This window comes from Gnatocerus cornutus, chromosome 1, assembly GCF_029298725.1.
Source record: "Gnatocerus cornutus isolate USDA-ARS CGAHR chromosome 1, icGnaCorn1.1, whole genome shotgun sequence".
In the NCBI taxonomy this organism is placed as follows: Eukaryota; Metazoa; Arthropoda; class Insecta; order Coleoptera; family Tenebrionidae; genus Gnatocerus; species Gnatocerus cornutus.
Genome location: NC_142233.1, coordinates 13,443,407 through 13,462,204, shown reverse-complemented (window position 1 = coordinate 13,462,204; position 18,798 = coordinate 13,443,407). Strand labels below are relative to the sequence as shown.

Here is an 18,798-nt window from a genome sequence, read left to right as displayed (position 1 = left end):
AGCAAGCTCTAAACAAAGGAGACACTGGAACTTGCACTGGCGGCCATATTCACTACCGTTCGGACACCACGGAGCTCGACAGCCAATGGGAGAAGCTCCTTTTCGTTCACGTGACCGTTAAAATGTCAGAATGGTGCAGGATTTCTATGGAATTTTTAATTGTTTCGTTTCCATCGGGATCTGCTTGCTGTTGTCCGTCACTTACGTGGCCAGTTTGCACGTCTGGAAGTCTCCACACAACAGGTAAAAATTACCAATAGCGATTTTCATCACTCGCGCGACCTTTTTTTGTTCAACTTGTTAAAGCGAGCAGACTTACAGAGTGCGCCCCTCACGTCGCGCTTCCCTCCACCATCAACTTAACTGTTCTTGCTGTTCTGTTCGAGGCAGTACAGCACCAGACAAATTTAATGTCTGCGGACAAGACTGTACCCGGCGCCAATATTTGAATCTCGTGCTTAATCAAGTGGCCTAACACCAACTTGACACGTCGTATGTCGTATTCAAAGTTGTCTTTTGATTTGACGTCTGTCAAATTATTGACGAAATGTGACAGCTCTCTTGCCGTTGTGTTTATTCAACTTTTTTTATTTGTTTTGAATGCGTTAATAGCCATTTCCAAATCGGATGCGTTAATAGTTTCGTTACCATAACAACGTCGGAATATTTTGTAAAAAAAAATGTAATTAAAAGACATTTAATTCTTTATTTTGTCCGTCAATTATTTGACATTCTTATGTCGAGTTACGACACATGTTCATAAGATACTAGCTAAACAAGACATATTTCGCACGTGTAACAAACCAGATTTTTTCTACAATCCCAACAAAATCGAGGAAAATTTAAAAGAGACAAACTTCAAGTGACAGTTCTGACAATTGTTTTTAAATTGACACTTTTCTTGACAGAATTTCTTGAATATTGAACTAGGAAAATCATAAATTATCAATTTTAGGCACTAATGTTGTAAGCAAGTAAAATGTCAGTGAAATTATTTGCTGCGATTGTAAAAAACCTTGTTTGTTACACGTGCGAAATATGTTTAACGCACGCCAGAGTGCGTAAATAACCACCATTTTGCCAACTGTTGCTAAAGTAACGTGTGATCCACAAAATTTTCACTTAGGGTAGGCTTTGACCAAATTTACGTAAGTTGAGAGAAAATTTGCGGTACTTTGACATTTGTCATTTAATTTAATTTCAATTGGTTTTCAATAAATTATTGATTCTGTGGTGACACACGATACATTTTCTCTTATTTGCAGCTTCGTAATGTTATTTTCATCAAAGAATTGAGGTTATATTATTAAACACAAAATTTCACTCAGACATGACTTCTATATTTGTCTCTGTCTCTCTTTCATGGCCTACCCTAAACAAACATTTTGCGGCTCACAGAATACTATTTTCGCATACAAGTTAGTTCTGTTTTCGCACGAGTAGCAAACAAGATTTTTTCTAAAATCCCATCAAAATCAAGTAAAATTAAACAATACAAACAGTTTAAGTGACAGTTCTGACAATTTTGTTTTAAATTTGACACTTCTCTTGACAGAATTTTTTGAAAATTGAACTAGGAAAAGTATAAATTATCACTTTTAGGCACTAATATTGTAAGCTAGTAACATCATGGCAGTGATTAAGACTTTAGACGTAAAGTTTAGACGCGTAAGGTTTATTTGCTGCAATTGTAGAAAAAATCTTGTTTGTGACACGTGCGAAATATATTTAACGCACGCGACGTGTCCAAATTTCACGTCCAAGGCGTATATCACTACCATTTTGCCAATTGTTGCAAAAGTAACGTGTGATCCACATAATTTTTATTTACCCTAGGCTTTGACAAAATTTACCTAAGTCCAGATAAAATTTGACAGTAATTTGACATTTGATTTATGTCTTATTTGCAGCTTCGTAATGTTATTCTCATCAAAAAATTGAGGTTATATCAAAAACAAAATTTTACTCCGACATGACTTCTATGTTTGTCTCTCTTTCATGACTTTTGTGGCTTACATGATACTTTTTTGCTTGAAACTCAGATATTGATTTTTACTCTGATAAATAAATATGCTCTCTCTGACCATCTAGAAGTTACTTGAACTAATCGATATTTTTGCAACAAGTTCTGAAATAGTACTGTTTTACGCACTAAACATGGTGTGCGTAATATCCATTTCGCACGAGTAGCAAACAAGATCTTTTCTACAATCCCATCAAAATCAAGTAATATTTAAAAATACAAACAGTTCAAGTGAAAGTTCTGACAATTTTGTTTTAAAATTGACACTTCTCATGATAGAATTTTTTCAAAATTGAACAAGGAAAAGTATTATTATCACGTTTAGGCACTAATATTGTAAGCCAGTAACAAAATAGCAGTGATTTAGGCATTAGACATGAAGTTTGGACGCGTAAGGTCTATTTGCTGCGAATGTAGAAAAAATCTTATTTGTTACACGTGCGGAATATGTTTAACGCACGCGGCGTGTTTTCCAAGCTTTACTACGATTTTGAGAATTGTTGCAAAAGTACTTAATTTACTTGAAACTCGTGAATTGATTTTTACTTTAATAAATAATTCTGCTGTCTCTTATCATTTAGAAGTTACCTGAAATAATCGCATTTCGCACGTGTAGCAAACAATATTTTTTCTACAATCTCAGCAAGATGGAGCAAAGTTTAAAGAGAAATGCATCGAGTGACAGTTCTAACAATTATTTTAAAATTAACACACAATTTTCGCACAGTTTTCCGGTTTTTACGCAGATTCAACGGTTAGAATTCGAGAATTTGACACGAATATACGACAAATCTTATAAAAGTCGATAAATTAATTTCAATGCCTGTCAAATGACAAATACTTTTACACACTTGTGTCTAAAAACGTGTTTTTTTCGAAATTACAATAACAATCGAAAAAGTTTGTAGAAAAAAGTTAAGTTGACGTTTTAATTGTCAATTTAATTCCGAAGTGACTTTTTCTAAACCCAAGTGCCTAAAAGTGACAGAAGAGTGCGTAAAAATATGTCGCAATCGTTTTTTACCCAAATTTTTTGATAATTTATGGGTTTCTGTTTCAGGTATATTTAAGGCGATTTCTCAAATTCTAACCAACAATTTCAATGCCTGTCAAAGTGACAAATGCTTTATGCACTCCTATGTTGTTTTCACGCACTAATATGTTACTTTTACGCACTCTTATGTCACTTTTAACGACTTGTGCCTAAAAGCGTGTCATTTCGACATTAAAATAACAGTCAAAATGTAAACTTTATATAGCGATTGTAGAAAAAAGACATACAGTTGACATTTTGATTGTCATTTTAACTTTGAAATGACATTATTTTACATCAATGTGCGTAAAAATGATGAAACGAGTGCGAAAAAGTATGATTTATCGATTTTTGTTACATTTCACGCATATTCGTGTGGAAATTCTGTCAAGTAAAGTGCCAATTTTAAATTAATTGTCAAATCTGTCACTGGAAGTGTTGTCGGGACATTTTGCATTTCGTTGCACTTTTTTGTGACACAAGTGCGTAAAAGTATTTGTCATTTGACAGGCATTGAATTAATTTATCGACTTTTATAAGATTCCTCGTAGATTCGTGTCAACTTCTCGAATTCTAACCGTTGAATCTGCGTAAAAACCGGAAAACGGAAAATTGTGTGTCAATTTTAAAATACTTGTCAGAACTGTCACTCGATGTATTTATCTTTATACTTTGCTCCATTTTGCTGCGATTGTAAAAAAAACTTTGTTTGCTACTCGTGCAAAATGGATGGACGTATTGTCCAAACCACGTCCAGTACGTAGAATATTACCATTTCGCAACTAGTTGTAAAAATAGCTGTCAAATTTCATTTATTTTGACATTTGATGATGGATGATTTCTAATATTTTTAGAAACTAGAAATGAAGAACAATCCTAGATAAAACGTTGTAAGACACTCGTTTAAAAAGACTCTTCATTCATTGCATTCGTGCATAAAGAATCACTTTTTAAACTTGTATCTTAAATAACTATTAGAGATTTGACAGGTTTCGAGCAAGTCGACATAACATATGTTTAAAATACATTGCCTGCTTAGAATTTAATTTAATGGTTCGTACTGTATATATTACTTTATTGGTCTGTAGAAAATTTGGACTGTTTAATGGAAAATGAAAAAGCTATCCAAAAATAGAGATATTAGTGTTGTTTGAAAAAATAAAGTCATAAGTTCCATTAGTGGTTTTAAACGAGGTGCCTAAATTAGGGACTTTCACCGATAAAGAGGGTAAATCCAAAGCGATTAGAAGGTAACTTCATAAGACTGTCCTCTAACCACAGGGAAAGGATTTGCTGAAATCCCATCATGCCAACTTTTCTGTTAGGTCTTGCAAAAATTCACCTGGCCCCATTGAGCACATTCTTTTGAACTTGAAACATTGGGCCGCATTTCTTCAACTTTCACGTCATTTCTGTCGTCAGAAACTTGAGAAGGTCGTAATTTCAACAAAAATTGGTTGTTTTTTTGGAATAAAACACAGAAAAACATTAGATAAGCGCAACTAATTAAGTCGTTTCGATAATAAGGTTGGATTTCTACCTGAGTTGAGGATTGTTATTTCAAAAAACTTTCCAATTTTCGTAACAAATCTGGTGGGTTAAACATGTCCAGGTGTCTTACCTGGACTAAACAACTAAAGGTGGCGGTTCAGCCACATATCCGTTCCATATACCTGGAGAAGTCTACTTAAATTTGAATAAGAAATTTGAAAAAACACAATGAGGGTGAAATAGGGGAGGAATGACCTGACTGTTTATTATAAACCCTCTTTGCGTGTTACCGTTGATAATGATAACAGGATGTACACACTTCCTTGCTTGCGCTCGTGCGATGAAAAAGTAATTTTTTTTCCCACTAAATATTAAACACGATTGTTTTTACTTGTTTTTACTAGAAACTGGTTGATCGATTCTTCAAAGTAAAAGTCAGTTTCACACATTTAAAACCGCTACCCCTTATACCACACTCCCTGAATATATTATACAATGTGATTATTCCTACGAAATTAAATGCATCTTTACCGGTTCGGAGCATCATTTATATTCAAGTTTGAGCCCTATTCAGAATGACAGATTTTTTAACATAACGGAATGGCGGGTTATCAGCGACTTTCTCTTAGAAGCACCTTCTGTTTTCTAAGTAGATTTTAACAGTTTTCGAATTTTTAAATTGTCCTTGTAAGTATTGTTTCGTATTTTTGGAAAAATCTTCAGTTCCCTTTTTTTCGAGAGACTCTTTGGAACCTCCTAGAATTTTCTTATTTGGCGGTGTTCAAAACAAACATGTTCAATCTAATAAATTCCTCAAATTTTCTGTTTGTTCACAAAATCACAATTTTTAAAAATTGTCTCACCGGCGCTACAATTTTGTAATGTGGCGAAGATAACGAACACACCGAAACTTGTAAATTTCCCAAATTTCATTTCCATAGCGTTAAAATTACGAGAATTACAAAATTTTGTTTTAGAATGCAAATTTTTTGTTTGTACGCAAAATAAAAATTTCTAAAAACTATGTCTGGTGCTCTACAATGTTCAAACTAGTAAATTCTCGACATTTTATAGTCATAGCGTTAAAATTACCAGAGTTACAAATTTTTGTTTTCAAAAGTGCACATTTTCAGTTAGCTCGCAAAATAAAAAAAAATTAAAAACTGTCCGTTCGCAAAATAATTTTTTTTTTAAATTGTTTCTTATGCGCTACAATTTTCTAATTTGGCGGAGTTAATAAACATGTTCAAAACAGTAGACTCCCCACATTTTATAGGCATAGTATGAAAATTACCAGAGTTACGGATTTTTGTTTTAAAAAGTGCAAATTTTTAGTTTGTTCGCAAAACAATTTTTTTTAAACTCTTTCTGATGCGCGACAATTTTCTATTTTGTCGAAGTTAATATACAGGTTCAAACTAGTAAATTCTTCAAATCTTATAGTCTTATCGGTAAAATTACCAGAATTACGAATTTTTGTTTTAAAAAGTGCAAATTTTTAGTTTGTTTGCAAAATAAAATTTTTTTAAAACTCTTTCAGATGCGCTACAATTTTCTAATTTGGCGGTGTTAAGAAACGTGTTCAAATTAATAAATTATTTCGAACTCATTATAACAGCGTTTAAATTATCAGAATTACAAATTTTTGTTTTAAAAATGCAAATTTTTTGTCCGTTCGCAAAAAATTTTTTTTAATCTCTCATTTATGCGCTACAATTTTCTAATTTGGCGGAGTTAATATACATGTTCAAACTAGTAAATTCTCCAAATCTTATAGTCAGCGTTAAAATTACCAGAGAATTACGAATTTTTGTTTTAAAAGGTTTGCATTTTTAGGTCGTTCACAAAATAAAAATTTCTTCGGCTACAATTTTCAAATTTGGCGGAGATAATAAACATGTGTACAATTTTGTAATGTGGCGAAAATAACGAACCCACCTAAACTTGTAAATTTCCTTAATGTCATTTCCATAGCGTTAAAATGACGGGAATTACAAGGTTTTGTTTTAAAATGCAAATTTTGAGTTCGTTCACAAAATTAACATAAAAATTTCTAAAAACTGTGTCTGTTGCTCTATAATTTTCTAATTTAACACATTTAATAAACATGTTTAAACTAGTCAATTCCCCAAATTTCATTGTCTTTGCATTAAAATTACCAGAATTACGAATTTTTGTTTCAAAAAGTGCAAATTTTGAGTTTAGTCGCCAAATATTTTTTTTTATAAAACTGTCTCTCTTATAATTACAATTCTACTACAGTTCTGTAATTTTGTGGAATTAATAAACATGTTTAAACTAGTAAATCCTTCAAATTTTGTAGTCATAGCGTTAAAATTACCAGAGTTACAAATTTTTGTTTTGGAAAGTGCACATTTTCATTTCGTTAAAATTATCAAAATTACAAATTTTGTGCTTTAAGACATGCAAATTTTTAGTTATAAATAAAAATTTCCAAAAACTGTTTCTTTTGCGCTACAAGTTTCTAATTTGGCGGAGTTAATAAACACGTTCAAGCCTGTAAACCCCCCAAATTTTATAGTCATGGCGGTAAATTAACCCGAATTACAAATTTTTCTTTAAAAAAAATGCAAATTTTTAGTTCTTTGGCAAAATAAAAATTTCCAAAAACTGTCTCTCATGCGCTACAATTTTCTAATTTGGGGGAATTAATAAACACGTTCAAACTAATAAACTCCCCAATTTTTTTTAGTCATAGCGTTAAAATTACCAGAATTACAAATTTTAGTTTTCAAAAATGCAAATTTTTGTTCGTTCGCAAAATAAAAATGTCCAAAAATTCTCTTTTATGCGCTACAATTTTCTAATTTCGTAGAATTAATAAACATGCTCAAACTAGTAAATTTCATTGTTATTGCATTAAAATTACCAGAAATACAAATTTTTGTTTTCAAAAATGCAAATGATTAGTCTTTTTGCAAAATAAAAATTTTTGTAGTGTACTAGTGGTAAAACTACCATTTACATTTTTTTATTGTGGACATTTTTGGTACGTTTGCAAAAAAAAAATCCAAAATATGTCTTTCATGCGCTACAATTTTCTAATTTGGGGGAAGTAATAAACACGTTCAAACTAATAAACTCCCTAAGTTTAATAGTCATAGCGTTAAAATTACCAGAATTACATTTTTTTTCAGAAATGCAAATTTTTAATCCGTTCGCAAAATAAAAATTTCTAAAATTTCTCTTTTATGCGCTACAATTTTCTAATTTTGTAGAATTAATAAACATGCTCAAACTAGTAAATTTCCCAAATTTCATTGTTATTGCATTAAAATTACCAGAATTACAAATTTTTGTTTTCAAAAATGCAAATTATTAGTCCGTTTGCAAAATAAAAATTTTTTCTGCTACAATTTTCAAACTTGGCGGAGTTAATAAACATGTTTAAACCAGTAAACTTCCCAAATTATAGTGTACTAGCGTTAAAACTACCATTTACATTTTTTATTGTGGACATTTTTGGTTCGTTTGCAAAATAAAAATTTTCAAAATATGTCTTTCATGCGCTAAAATTTTCTAATTTGGTAGAGTTAATAAACACGTTCAAATTAGTAAATTCCCCAAATTTTATAATTATAGCGTTAAAATCACCAGAATTACAAATTTTTATTTAGAAAAGTGCAAATTTTCTAATTAAGTTAATTAACACGTTCAAACTAAAAAACTTCGCAAATTTTTTAATTGCGGCATTAAAATCACCAGATTTCCATTTTTTTTTAAAGTGCCAAGTCTTGGTTCAAAAAGTTCTAATTTGATGGCATAAACATGTTTAAGCTAGTAAACGATTTGACATAATGGCAGGGATACCAACATACTTCAAAAACCAATGCCTCTTCTTTTATTTATTTTTTTGTTCCAGGGATCATCCGTCCACAATAAAAAGACGCTTCTTTAGTGTATTTGTTATGCTATTTATATCACCATGCTTCCTTTACGCGGGTACCGGAAACAGAATTCTAGAACAGGTAATACCAACAACACAACACCAAAAAACCCTTGATAACACCAAATTTCAGACAACTTTACCGGAACTGATGGGACTAAAAACCACCGGATTATACCAGGCCTTCATCCTGCCTTTAATCCTAACCATGATCCTGTTTTTGGGTCCCGTCGCCATGAAAATCCACAGCGGATTCCTCAAACTCTACACCGAACCCACGTACTGGAGTGGTAACTTCAAGAACTTAATCTGGCTAAGAAACCACTTGGTAGCTCCATTTTCCGAAGAATTTACATACAGGAGTTGCATGCTGCCTTTACTTATCCAGTGTTGTTCGCCGCTGAAGGCGGTTTTGATATGTCCACTGTTTTTCGGTGTCGGTATGTATCGCCACTTGTTCCAACTGAAGGAATTAAGTTTGAGTTTCAGCGCACTTCCATCACATGCAAGAGAGGATCAAATACGGGATGGATTTCAAAACGGCCTTCAAAGTCGCTTGTAAGTACAGTTTGCCAAACGCTCTAGTGCGGTTATGGCTTTGACTTTTTAAATGGTTTATAGCCACCTTACCGCAAACCCCCATAAACATAATAAGTGGTTGGGTCTTATAGTAACCTCAGTTGACATATACCTAGTAAACATTTTATGGCTTAAGTCAAACCACCCATAGAAATAAAACTGGGTGTTGTAAACTGCAGCCGACAAAGTTCTAGGTAGAGAGTTGACCGATGGTTGAATAGGCCCGTATTCATTTCGTGCTCATTTATGGTCTCCAATCGCAAGGATTAGTACTGCCCGGCCCTCTCATAATGTGGCCATAAAATTTACTAGGTATATGTCAACTGAGTTTACTATATCTGCCTTGAAATGAACCGTAAAAAATATTTTTACCCAGCTGGTCAGTTCAATGAAATTCCTCAAAATACGACTTGAAGTGCAATTATATGAAACTTACAAATAGAATTATAATAATTATCTTATAACTCGATTGATTGACATGGTAAACTTGTGGAATGATCTTATTATCTTTCGTAAACTATAACAAGATAGCCATTTATTCCGTTTCATTTATTCACTTGCTCCACTTCCCTCTTCATTTTTAAGAGATTCGTATACATTTAAAACTATTTCTTTAGCTTCCGGTGGTAAATGCATACGAGACATACGAGGTGTAGCCACGATGTCAACTTCGGGTTCAACATCTTCAACCCAATTACTTCAACATTTCCATTAAAGTTTTCATTCTGTGGTTGAACCAACTCATCGATTTCGATATTTTACATGTTGTCGCCATTTTCTTGAGAATCAAATTCGTTGTGATTCCAAGGTCTCACCATATTGATTCTTTAATTGTAATAAACGTAGTTACTAACAACAGATTTTCTAATTTTATATAAAACATACCTTTATGAAAATAAGGATTTGCTGTTGTTAGTCTTGAGAAACACTTTTTGAAATTCGAACTCGAAATTCAGGACCCAAAGAAAATACAGATAAAAGGGGAAGACACATGTTGACGAAGCTGAATTTTTCTAGAAACTGATTGTTTTCAAAAGTGAAAGCATTAAAGTGAACTCTCACCTCCACATTTGCTTTTTTACTTTATTTTAAACCGACATTATAAAAGAAACTGGAAAGTCCCAAAAACTTGGCGTCTTGGTGAGTTTATATACCTGAGATAATCAGATTTCATCCACCGTCCAAGACAATCTCATTCCCTCATTAGCCCTTTCTCTGCAGTTTATGAAAGTCAAAGTTCTAAGATGCCGAAAAAAACGTGTAAAACACCCAGTAATCCAGAATTCCTAGACGTGTTTTGAATGTAGTGTCTTGATTATTATTATTGGTCAGCTCTATTAAGTATAGTAATTAATAAATAGATGTCTAAAATCTGATAGTTTCAAAAATTAATGATAATTTATAATCATTCATCGCTTTAGATTAATTAATGTCGATAATGATTTATTCAAAAAGAATCATTTTAAGAATTTTTTGCTGTATTCATATGATTATATTTAACTGTAATTAAGGGCTATTCTGTATCGAGTCTGTTAAATTTAACGGGTACGTTAAAATAATCAGATTTAACGGTGCGTAGTCTGTTAATTTGATTGTGAACGAGCCCTAGTGGTATGTTTGCGCGTGCGCATTTTGTGATTTTCACTACTGTCATCGAGAGAAACGAAACTGATGAGAATAACAAATTGTAAATAATATTAAAAAAAATATTTGAACAATGTATAAACGTAAGTGGAAACTGGAAACGCGTTTTTAGTGCGTTAAAATGGAGAATTTTAACGTACGTCTGTTAATTTGATTGTGAACGAGCCCTAGTGGTATGTTTGCGCGTGCGCATTTTGTGATTTTCACTACTATCATCAAGAGAAACGAAACTAATGAGAATGACAAATCGTAAATAATGTTAAAAAAAATATTTGAACAATGTATAAACGTAACTGCAAACTGGAAACGCGTTTTTTGGTCATTTTGGTTCAACATCAATATTTAGGAATGTAGAAAATCCTTACAAACTAAAAGTTTAGGTGAAAGATAATAAAATGCAAATTTATTTATTACCAAAACGTGCAGTTTTTTGCTTAGTTTAATTTATTACAAGTAGGTAAATTATTTGCGAACATTACTTTGTTGATATCTTTTTAAAAATATTATAATGAGTGTCTAAAATGCATTTCTGTAATTTTTAGAACATGACCAAGTCGCTGTCCATCGTGTAGAGCAGCTCTTAAATAAAAATCTAATGTGAAAATACATTTTGTACTAATTACAACATAACATTATTAAATAATTTATTTAATAAATTAATTTAATTTAATTTAAATTAATTAAATTTATTTAATAAATTATTTAATAAATCATTTATTCGACGAAGAAAATGGCTCGCTTGAATTGCTCAATCAAATTAAATTTCATGTTTTATCTAAATATAAAAATTCATTCATTAATAATTAAAGTAACTTCAAATTTCATCTCATACATGTGATTTCTTTGTTATCAAAGATTTATCAAATGCATCAAATTTGTTGTAATTGCATTTTAAGAATTCAACAAAATACATCTTATTTCGTAACATTTTTTAAATAACCTCGAAAATAGCTGTCAAAGTGAATCTAAAAGCACCCTGTTAAATTTAAAGGATGGCCTCGGCTTGCCTTTAAAATAAGCAGCTTTTTAACAGCAGTTCCACACGAACTGAACCTGACATATTAATAACTAAAACATCTTGCAGAAACATAATTTTGTTAAAAATCGAATATATCAATCTTAAGTTAACCAAAACCATGAATGGTTGAATTGTTTGCTTCTTGATACTTTAAATAACCACCTTCTTTTAACTACACTTTCGTTCATCTATTTTATTTATTTTTATTAATTTTTCGCTTAACTTCACTTATTTTTTTTTCACTCAAAATATAAATTCCAAGAATTTAAAATTAGTGGACAAATCAGTTTGAACTATTTACTTAACACATCGGATACTGAATACATAAAAAAGTAATTTCATAATTTGTTTTTGAATTAAAACTTTGCTAAGAAAATTTGTCACACCCGTCACAATATTTTAACAAAAGTTGGCAAAACTGGTTGAAATCTGTGGAGCTAAAAATTGATAATTTGTATACAAAGTAACAAATTGATAATGCAGTTTTTGCACTAATTAAAGTTCAAAGATATATTAGAGAAATACTGAAAATAAATGTCACGGGTGTGACAATTGTTAGATCGCACTTTCCAAATTTGATAATTTAAGGCTTAAACATGTACACACAGTTGGTTTTAACAACTCCTCTTAAAATGCTCACATGTTAAAGAAACTCTGGATGGTATGGGAGGCACAAATAAACGTATCGTTCACAGAAAGGTAATCAACAATTCTGCTAAGGATTTCTTCTTGAAAGCAAAAAATCAATTAATAATATAAATATTTTGTATACTGGTGAATTCAAAGTCAAAATATCTGAATCAACTAAGTAAAAATATTCAAGCAATCAATACCAAATATCCAACAATATCTCATATTTTGTCCAAATAAAGAAGTTAGTTTAGGGTGGATGTAGGTATGTCTAGCGAACATAAGTACACTCGACCAATTTGTGAAACCGAAACTGGGGGCTGTGGGAGCCTTCGCCTGTGTAAAATATAACTTACTTTGTTCAAAATGTTACAAGAATTCTGCCGTACTAAGCAAAAATGACCTATCTACATTTTTTTAGAAAATGGAGTTTTTGATAAATACAAACTGTTAAACCCAATTATTATTATTCCAATAAACAAAAAAATACGAATATTCACTCTATGTAATGAAAAAACTGTTATGAATTATACCTTATCTGCAGTTTTTATAAATTTGCTAAGCAATCAAGACCTATCTGCATTTTCACTACGTTCATTGTGCAACAAAAACTTGGAAGAATTCAATTTTATATTTGTCATTTTCATTTGGTTGGACAACGCTGTAATTACTTGTGTACGGATTTGTTGTTTGTTTATTATTTATTAAGTTAAGCAGAGTTGTTTCAGGGTAAATTAAAATTACTTCAAAAAATTCCATTTCCATTATATCGGTTTGCAGATGCATTTTATGTATGTGAGCGACAATGAGAGCACGGATTGTGGTATTCAGTAAAACATGGAAAGTAAAAAGCTAGAGAAGAAAAATTATTTCACAAAAATATGAATTTTAAGGAAAAGAAGACGTTGCGACAAATCTTTAAGTGAACGAAACAAAAAGAAGCAAACTGCAATGCGAGCTTAGCATTGTCAAAGACGCATGTAAATGTAAGAAAAACTGCAGAAATAGTGTAGGGAAAGACAGACAATGTGAATAAATGAAGAGTTTTGGATGTTAAATTATGATAATAATAATAAGAATTGGGCTTTATTTTCCTTCTTTTTTTACTTAGTTAATTGCCAGAAAGTGCAACTTGCTGTAGTACAAATTAAATCAACAGGATTTCAACAAATGCGATAAGAATAAATCTTCTAAAACGTCAGTGATTGACATGCAAATGAATATTTTTTTTACATAAACGAATGTTATCAGTTTATTTAAAGTAAATAAGCTAAATCCTCGTTCAATATTTACATAAGTTTGTAAGGGTAAAATTCCAAAGAGAGACAAAACACTTAAATACAAAAAAGATTTTAAGCAGGCTTAATTTGTCTACAACAACGGTCGATTCAAATTTAGATAATTTAATTTTTTGTTCATAACTTGTTAAAAAAAAAATTTCATTTGTTTATATACAATTGTTAAATTACCATTAATGACATAATGACAATAAAGTTAAACTATCGAGAACAATATTAATAATTATTTGATTTGCAGATAAGGTATTTGTGCTTAGTAAATGTGGAATATTTTGTTCAAAGAAACGCTTGAAGTGCAAAATTAACTAATCCGAAAGAAATAATTGAATGACAAGTTTAGGGTTATATTTTAAAGCGCTTTTAAAAAATATACTAGGATTTTGAAGTACAAGATCATAAGGTAAATAGTGGAACCAAATATAAACGCAAATACAGTAGAACCCGCTTAAGACGCTCCCGGATAATACGATTTCCCGCATAATACGCCTTTTTATGCCGGTCCCTTGCGTTTGGATATGTTTTACATGCATTTTTTCTCGCTTAAGACGTACAAATTTCCCGTTTATAACGCTCCCTGAATGAAATTTCCGAGAAAAATTTAATGGTCTATCCGAGGCGTCAGTTTTGTATTCGTTTCTAAGAAAATTTTTACATGTAGCCAAGCGTCAGTTGATTCACTTTATTATTTTGTTAGTCTCAGTTATGAACCGGTTGTCTTAGAAAATGGCGTAATGGCGCAGAATAGTGTAAAGCGGAAAGCGTTAACTCCACTTTAAAAATTAAAAATTTTACAGCAATACAACCAATATAGTCAGACAAAAAACCAAAAGCAGATAGCGACGACGTTTCATTTACCGGTTTCTACTCTTCGTACCATTTTAAAAAACTGAAAAAAAATGAAGAATTGTGCAAGTCAGATGCAGGAACGAAAAGAAAAAAATATATAAAAAAATAATGCAATAAAAACAGTGCTTCCTGAACTCTTAAAGGACTACGCACCTCGCGACGTTTTTAATGCTGACGAATTTGGATTGTTTTTTAAAATGAAGTCAGATAAATCCTACGTGTTCAAAGGAGAAAAATGTCACCAAACCAACTTGCATACATATTTTAAGTAAACTGTTTTCACTGAACTGTGTAAATTGTTACGTACATACATACAATAAATGTTTAAGGAATGTAAAAATACTTTTCTACAATGTGATTTATTAAAACTTTAAATTTTTTTAATTAAATTCTTTTTTTGGGTTTCCCGTATAAGACGTTTTCCCGCATAAGACGCTCTTTTTGCTCGGTCCCTAGAAAATCGTATTAAGCGGGTTCTACTGTAGTTCGATATCTCAGTTAGGACTTTTATGTAGATAAGTCATTTTTGCTTAGTGCGGCAGCATTAATAAAATTAGTCTTTCTGCTACATTATTTTCATTTTTTAGCAACGTTTATTTAACAAGTTTTGCTTTGTCACGCCCGTTACAAATGTATGTCACACCCGTTACAGTTTTCTAAAAAATACAGTGCACAATTGAATTGGTTATTCTAATTGCAAAGAGGCTTAAAATGTGTGTCTATAGTTCATATATTTGTGTACTAAAAGAGAAGGAATCTGACTTTTGTGATTCGCAGAAATATAGAAAAATGTCATTAAAAACAATAAATTTAATTTGTACGCGTCACACCCGTGACACCTCAAATTAATTTGCTGCTCTATTATCTGCAATCGTAACTTAACAAATTTTATCGTTGACCTCTTATTAATGTCGATATTAATGAATCAGTTTGTCTGAAAAAGGATGCGTTAATGGGTGTCATTAACGCTCTCTTTTTCATTATGCAGCTCTTTTTGTAATTTTGACATTTTGACATATGCAACCAGAAATAAAACAAAAACTACGGCATTATCTTCAACTATGTTTCTATTTCTGAATATTTACTTTTACTCGGTAATAAACTTGAACATGCATCGTTTGCGCTTTGGACCACTGCAGCCGGTAGGGAATTATCACAATTTTCCAGGTCCATAATTACGACTTCATCAACAACTTTTTCAAAATGGTGACACTTGTTGATAAAATTCGCATGTCATTTTTTTCAATGGTAACTATGTTTTTTTATGATAATGATTTTTCCGTGAAACTCTTGCCCATTTTGTCACCCAAATAAAGGTATTGTGTGGTCAACGATAAAACGTTGTAATAAACTATTATTTGGATAATTTGCAGCACTTTAACCTACCTGATAACAGTGTACTTCTGCTTGAAAAAGCTCTTAGTCGTAAATAAATTAAAAAAATGTTGTCATTTTGTCACACCCGTGACATATGGAATTGCTGAGCTACTTTGAGGAATTTCATTGTTTCGATTTGTAAGACTGACCAGCTGGGTAAAAATATTTATTACGGTTCATCTCAAGGCAGATAAAGTGACCCAACCACTTGAGAGGGTTATTATGTTTATGGGGGTTTGCGGTGAGGTGGCTGTAAAAGATTTAAAAAGTCAAAGCCATAACCGCACTAGAGCGTTTGGTGAACTGTAGATCGCGGGCGAAAACTCATCACTCATAATTCTTGACAGGTTTCCAATTTGTCTACACCACCATTTTCGGGATGTACTCAGCCTATTTGTTGCTACGGACGGGGCATTTCGCCGCCACATTCGTCGTTCACGCCTTTTGTAATCACATGGGATTTCCTGATGTCGTGGAAGTCGCCACGTACACGGGGACTAAAAAATTTGTTATAATCGCCCTGTTTATCCTCGGTTTTGTGTTGTGGTGTCTTTTATTAAACCCACTAACTGATCCGAATTTGTATTATAACAATCCTTCGTGGTACAAACTCTAACGTGATATGTAATTCAGGTCTTAATTTATTAGGTCGAATAAAAACGGTAGTTAGGTACGAATATTTTGCTCAACTTTTTATACTCTTGCTCTAGGAGTGATTATTACGCAATTTGTTACTGAAATGTTACCACTTTTAGTGACCTAGTAAATACGTTGAATATTAGTAATGTTGAGAAAGTACTTTCGTTTTTCAAAGTCTGAATTTTAGTGTTTAATAGTACCTATGAACGTATGTTCTTGTGGATTTCAAGACCAAATGTTTAGTGTTCTATGAAAAATGTTTCTGTTTATTTAGAATTTTATACGCATTTAGGTATTTTTTCTGTTGCATTTTTACTAATTGTAAGGATAAACCTGTTTGTATTCGTTTCGTTTAGTTCGCTTCTGTTGTTTTTTAATAAATTCTAACTTGCAACTGGCTGTAATTTGAAAATTGAGACTCCGCAGAATTTTTTGGATTCTTGCAGTTTTTTTTTATTTCATTGAATTCTCTTGAATTTTCTTGGATTCTGTCGAAATATTTCGAATTCCGTTGAATTCTTTTAGATGTCAATAATATTTCGATTCTCCAAGTTGTTATTCCTTTGTATTTTTCAAAATCTTGGATAGAATTAATTTCATCTAATTTCTCACACTCTTGAATTCCTTCTTTTTCAAATTTTTTCTCTCGATTTCAACTCTCGAGATCATAGAAGTACTTTAAAATTCAGGTTCTCAGGTGTTTTACCTGTACATATATTCATTCGATTCTTCAAATTTCAAAATAGACAAATTAGTGAAATCAAGCTCCTTGGATTTTTTAAATTCCTTTAAAATTTTCATTTTTCTTCAGATTATATTAGATTTTCTTGAATTTTCTTAAAATCTGCTTGGATTCCACTGAATTCTATTGAATTCTCCAGGATTTGTTTTTGATTCTTTTGTAGTTTTCATTCCTTAATTTCTTCCTTAACTTCTTAAAATTTTGCACCCGTTTTGATCTTCTTGGATCTTTGTGGGCTTTCTCGTTTTTTTAATTACATTCTTCTTCGAATCTGCTAAATTTTCTTGACTTTTTTGGAATTTGGTTATCTCAAGCTTTCAAATGTTATTGTATTCTTGATTTTTTTTTGTTTATAGGATTATTCAGATTCACAACTTTGACAATTTTGCCGCTAAAGCTGTGAAATTTGCTGCACTTATTGCCTTAAAGGCGCTGATTGATTGTGCCAAATTGTAGAATTTTAGAACAAGAATAACAAATTTTAGAATTTTTCGTTTTTTTGGTCATCTCAAAGTTCTAGTTTTTCTTTTAAATTCCACAACTTTGGGAATTTGGCCGATAAAGCAATGAAATTTGCTGCACTTATTGTCTTAAATGTACCAATTAAGTGTGGCAAACTGTAGAATTTTAGAACAAGAATAACAAATTTTAGGGTTTTTCGTTTTTCTAGTAATTTCAAAATTCCAGTTTTTCTTTTAAATTCCACAACTTTGACAATATTGCCGCTAAAGCAGTGAAATTTGGTTTACTTATTGCCCTAAAGGTACTTATTGAGTGTGCCAAATTGTAGAATTTTAGAACAAGAATAACAAATTTTAGGGTTTTTCGTTTTTCTAGTAATTTCAAAATTCCAGTTTTTCTTTTAAATTCCACAACTTTGACAATAGTGCCGCTAAAGCAGTGAAATTTGGTTTACTTATTGCCCTAAAGGTACTTATTGAGTGTGCCAAATTGTAGAATTTTAGAACAAGAATAACAAATTTTAGGGTTTTTCGTTTTTCTCGTAATTTCAAAATTCCAGTTTTTCTTTTAAATTCCACAACTTTGACAGTAGTGCCGCTAAAGCAGTAAAATTTGGTTCACTTTTTGCCCTAAAGGTACTAATTGAGTGTGCCCAATTGTAGAATTTTACAACGAGAATAACAAATTTTAGGGTTTTCGTTTATCTAGTAATTTCAAAATTCCAGTTTTTCTTTTAAATTCCACAACTTTGACAATAGTGCCGCTAAAGCAGTGAAATTTGGTTTACTTATTGCCCTAAAGGTACTTATTGAGTGTGCCAAATTGTAGAATTTTAGAACAAGAATAACAAATTTTACAGTTTTTCGTTTTTCTACTCAAGATTTTTGTTTTTTGCATTCTTTTTGGGTCTTCTTAAATCTTCCGCTTAATTTTGTTTCTGATTCATCTTCTTAAAATGTTTCAGATCTCTGAAATTTTCCAAATCCTTTAGATTTTCTGCCAGCTAGCCCAGATACTCTGTAGGTTTTTAAAATTAAATTTTCCTGTTTTCTTTTGAGTTTTTCGATTCTTTATTAGAAGAAATAAATAGAAAATCAGATGAAATCACG

General features: G+C 31.5%; 1 protein-coding gene across 1 annotated transcript; it reads left to right on the top strand.

Annotated features, from left to right (window-relative positions):
• The first annotated feature begins 130 nt into the window (after positions 1 to 130).
• Sras (Ras converting CAAX endopeptidase Sras) lies at positions 131 to 16,879 on the top strand. Its single transcript, XM_088050252.1, has 5 exons — positions 131 to 243; positions 8,431 to 8,536; positions 8,588 to 8,894; positions 8,944 to 9,012; positions 16,194 to 16,879. Exons 1-5 carry the CDS (start codon positions 131 to 133, stop codon positions 16,460 to 16,462), a joined length of 864 nt encoding a protein of 287 aa, XP_087906378.1. The 3' UTR covers positions 16,463 to 16,879.
• The last annotated feature ends 1,919 nt before the right edge of the window (positions 16,880 to 18,798 follow it).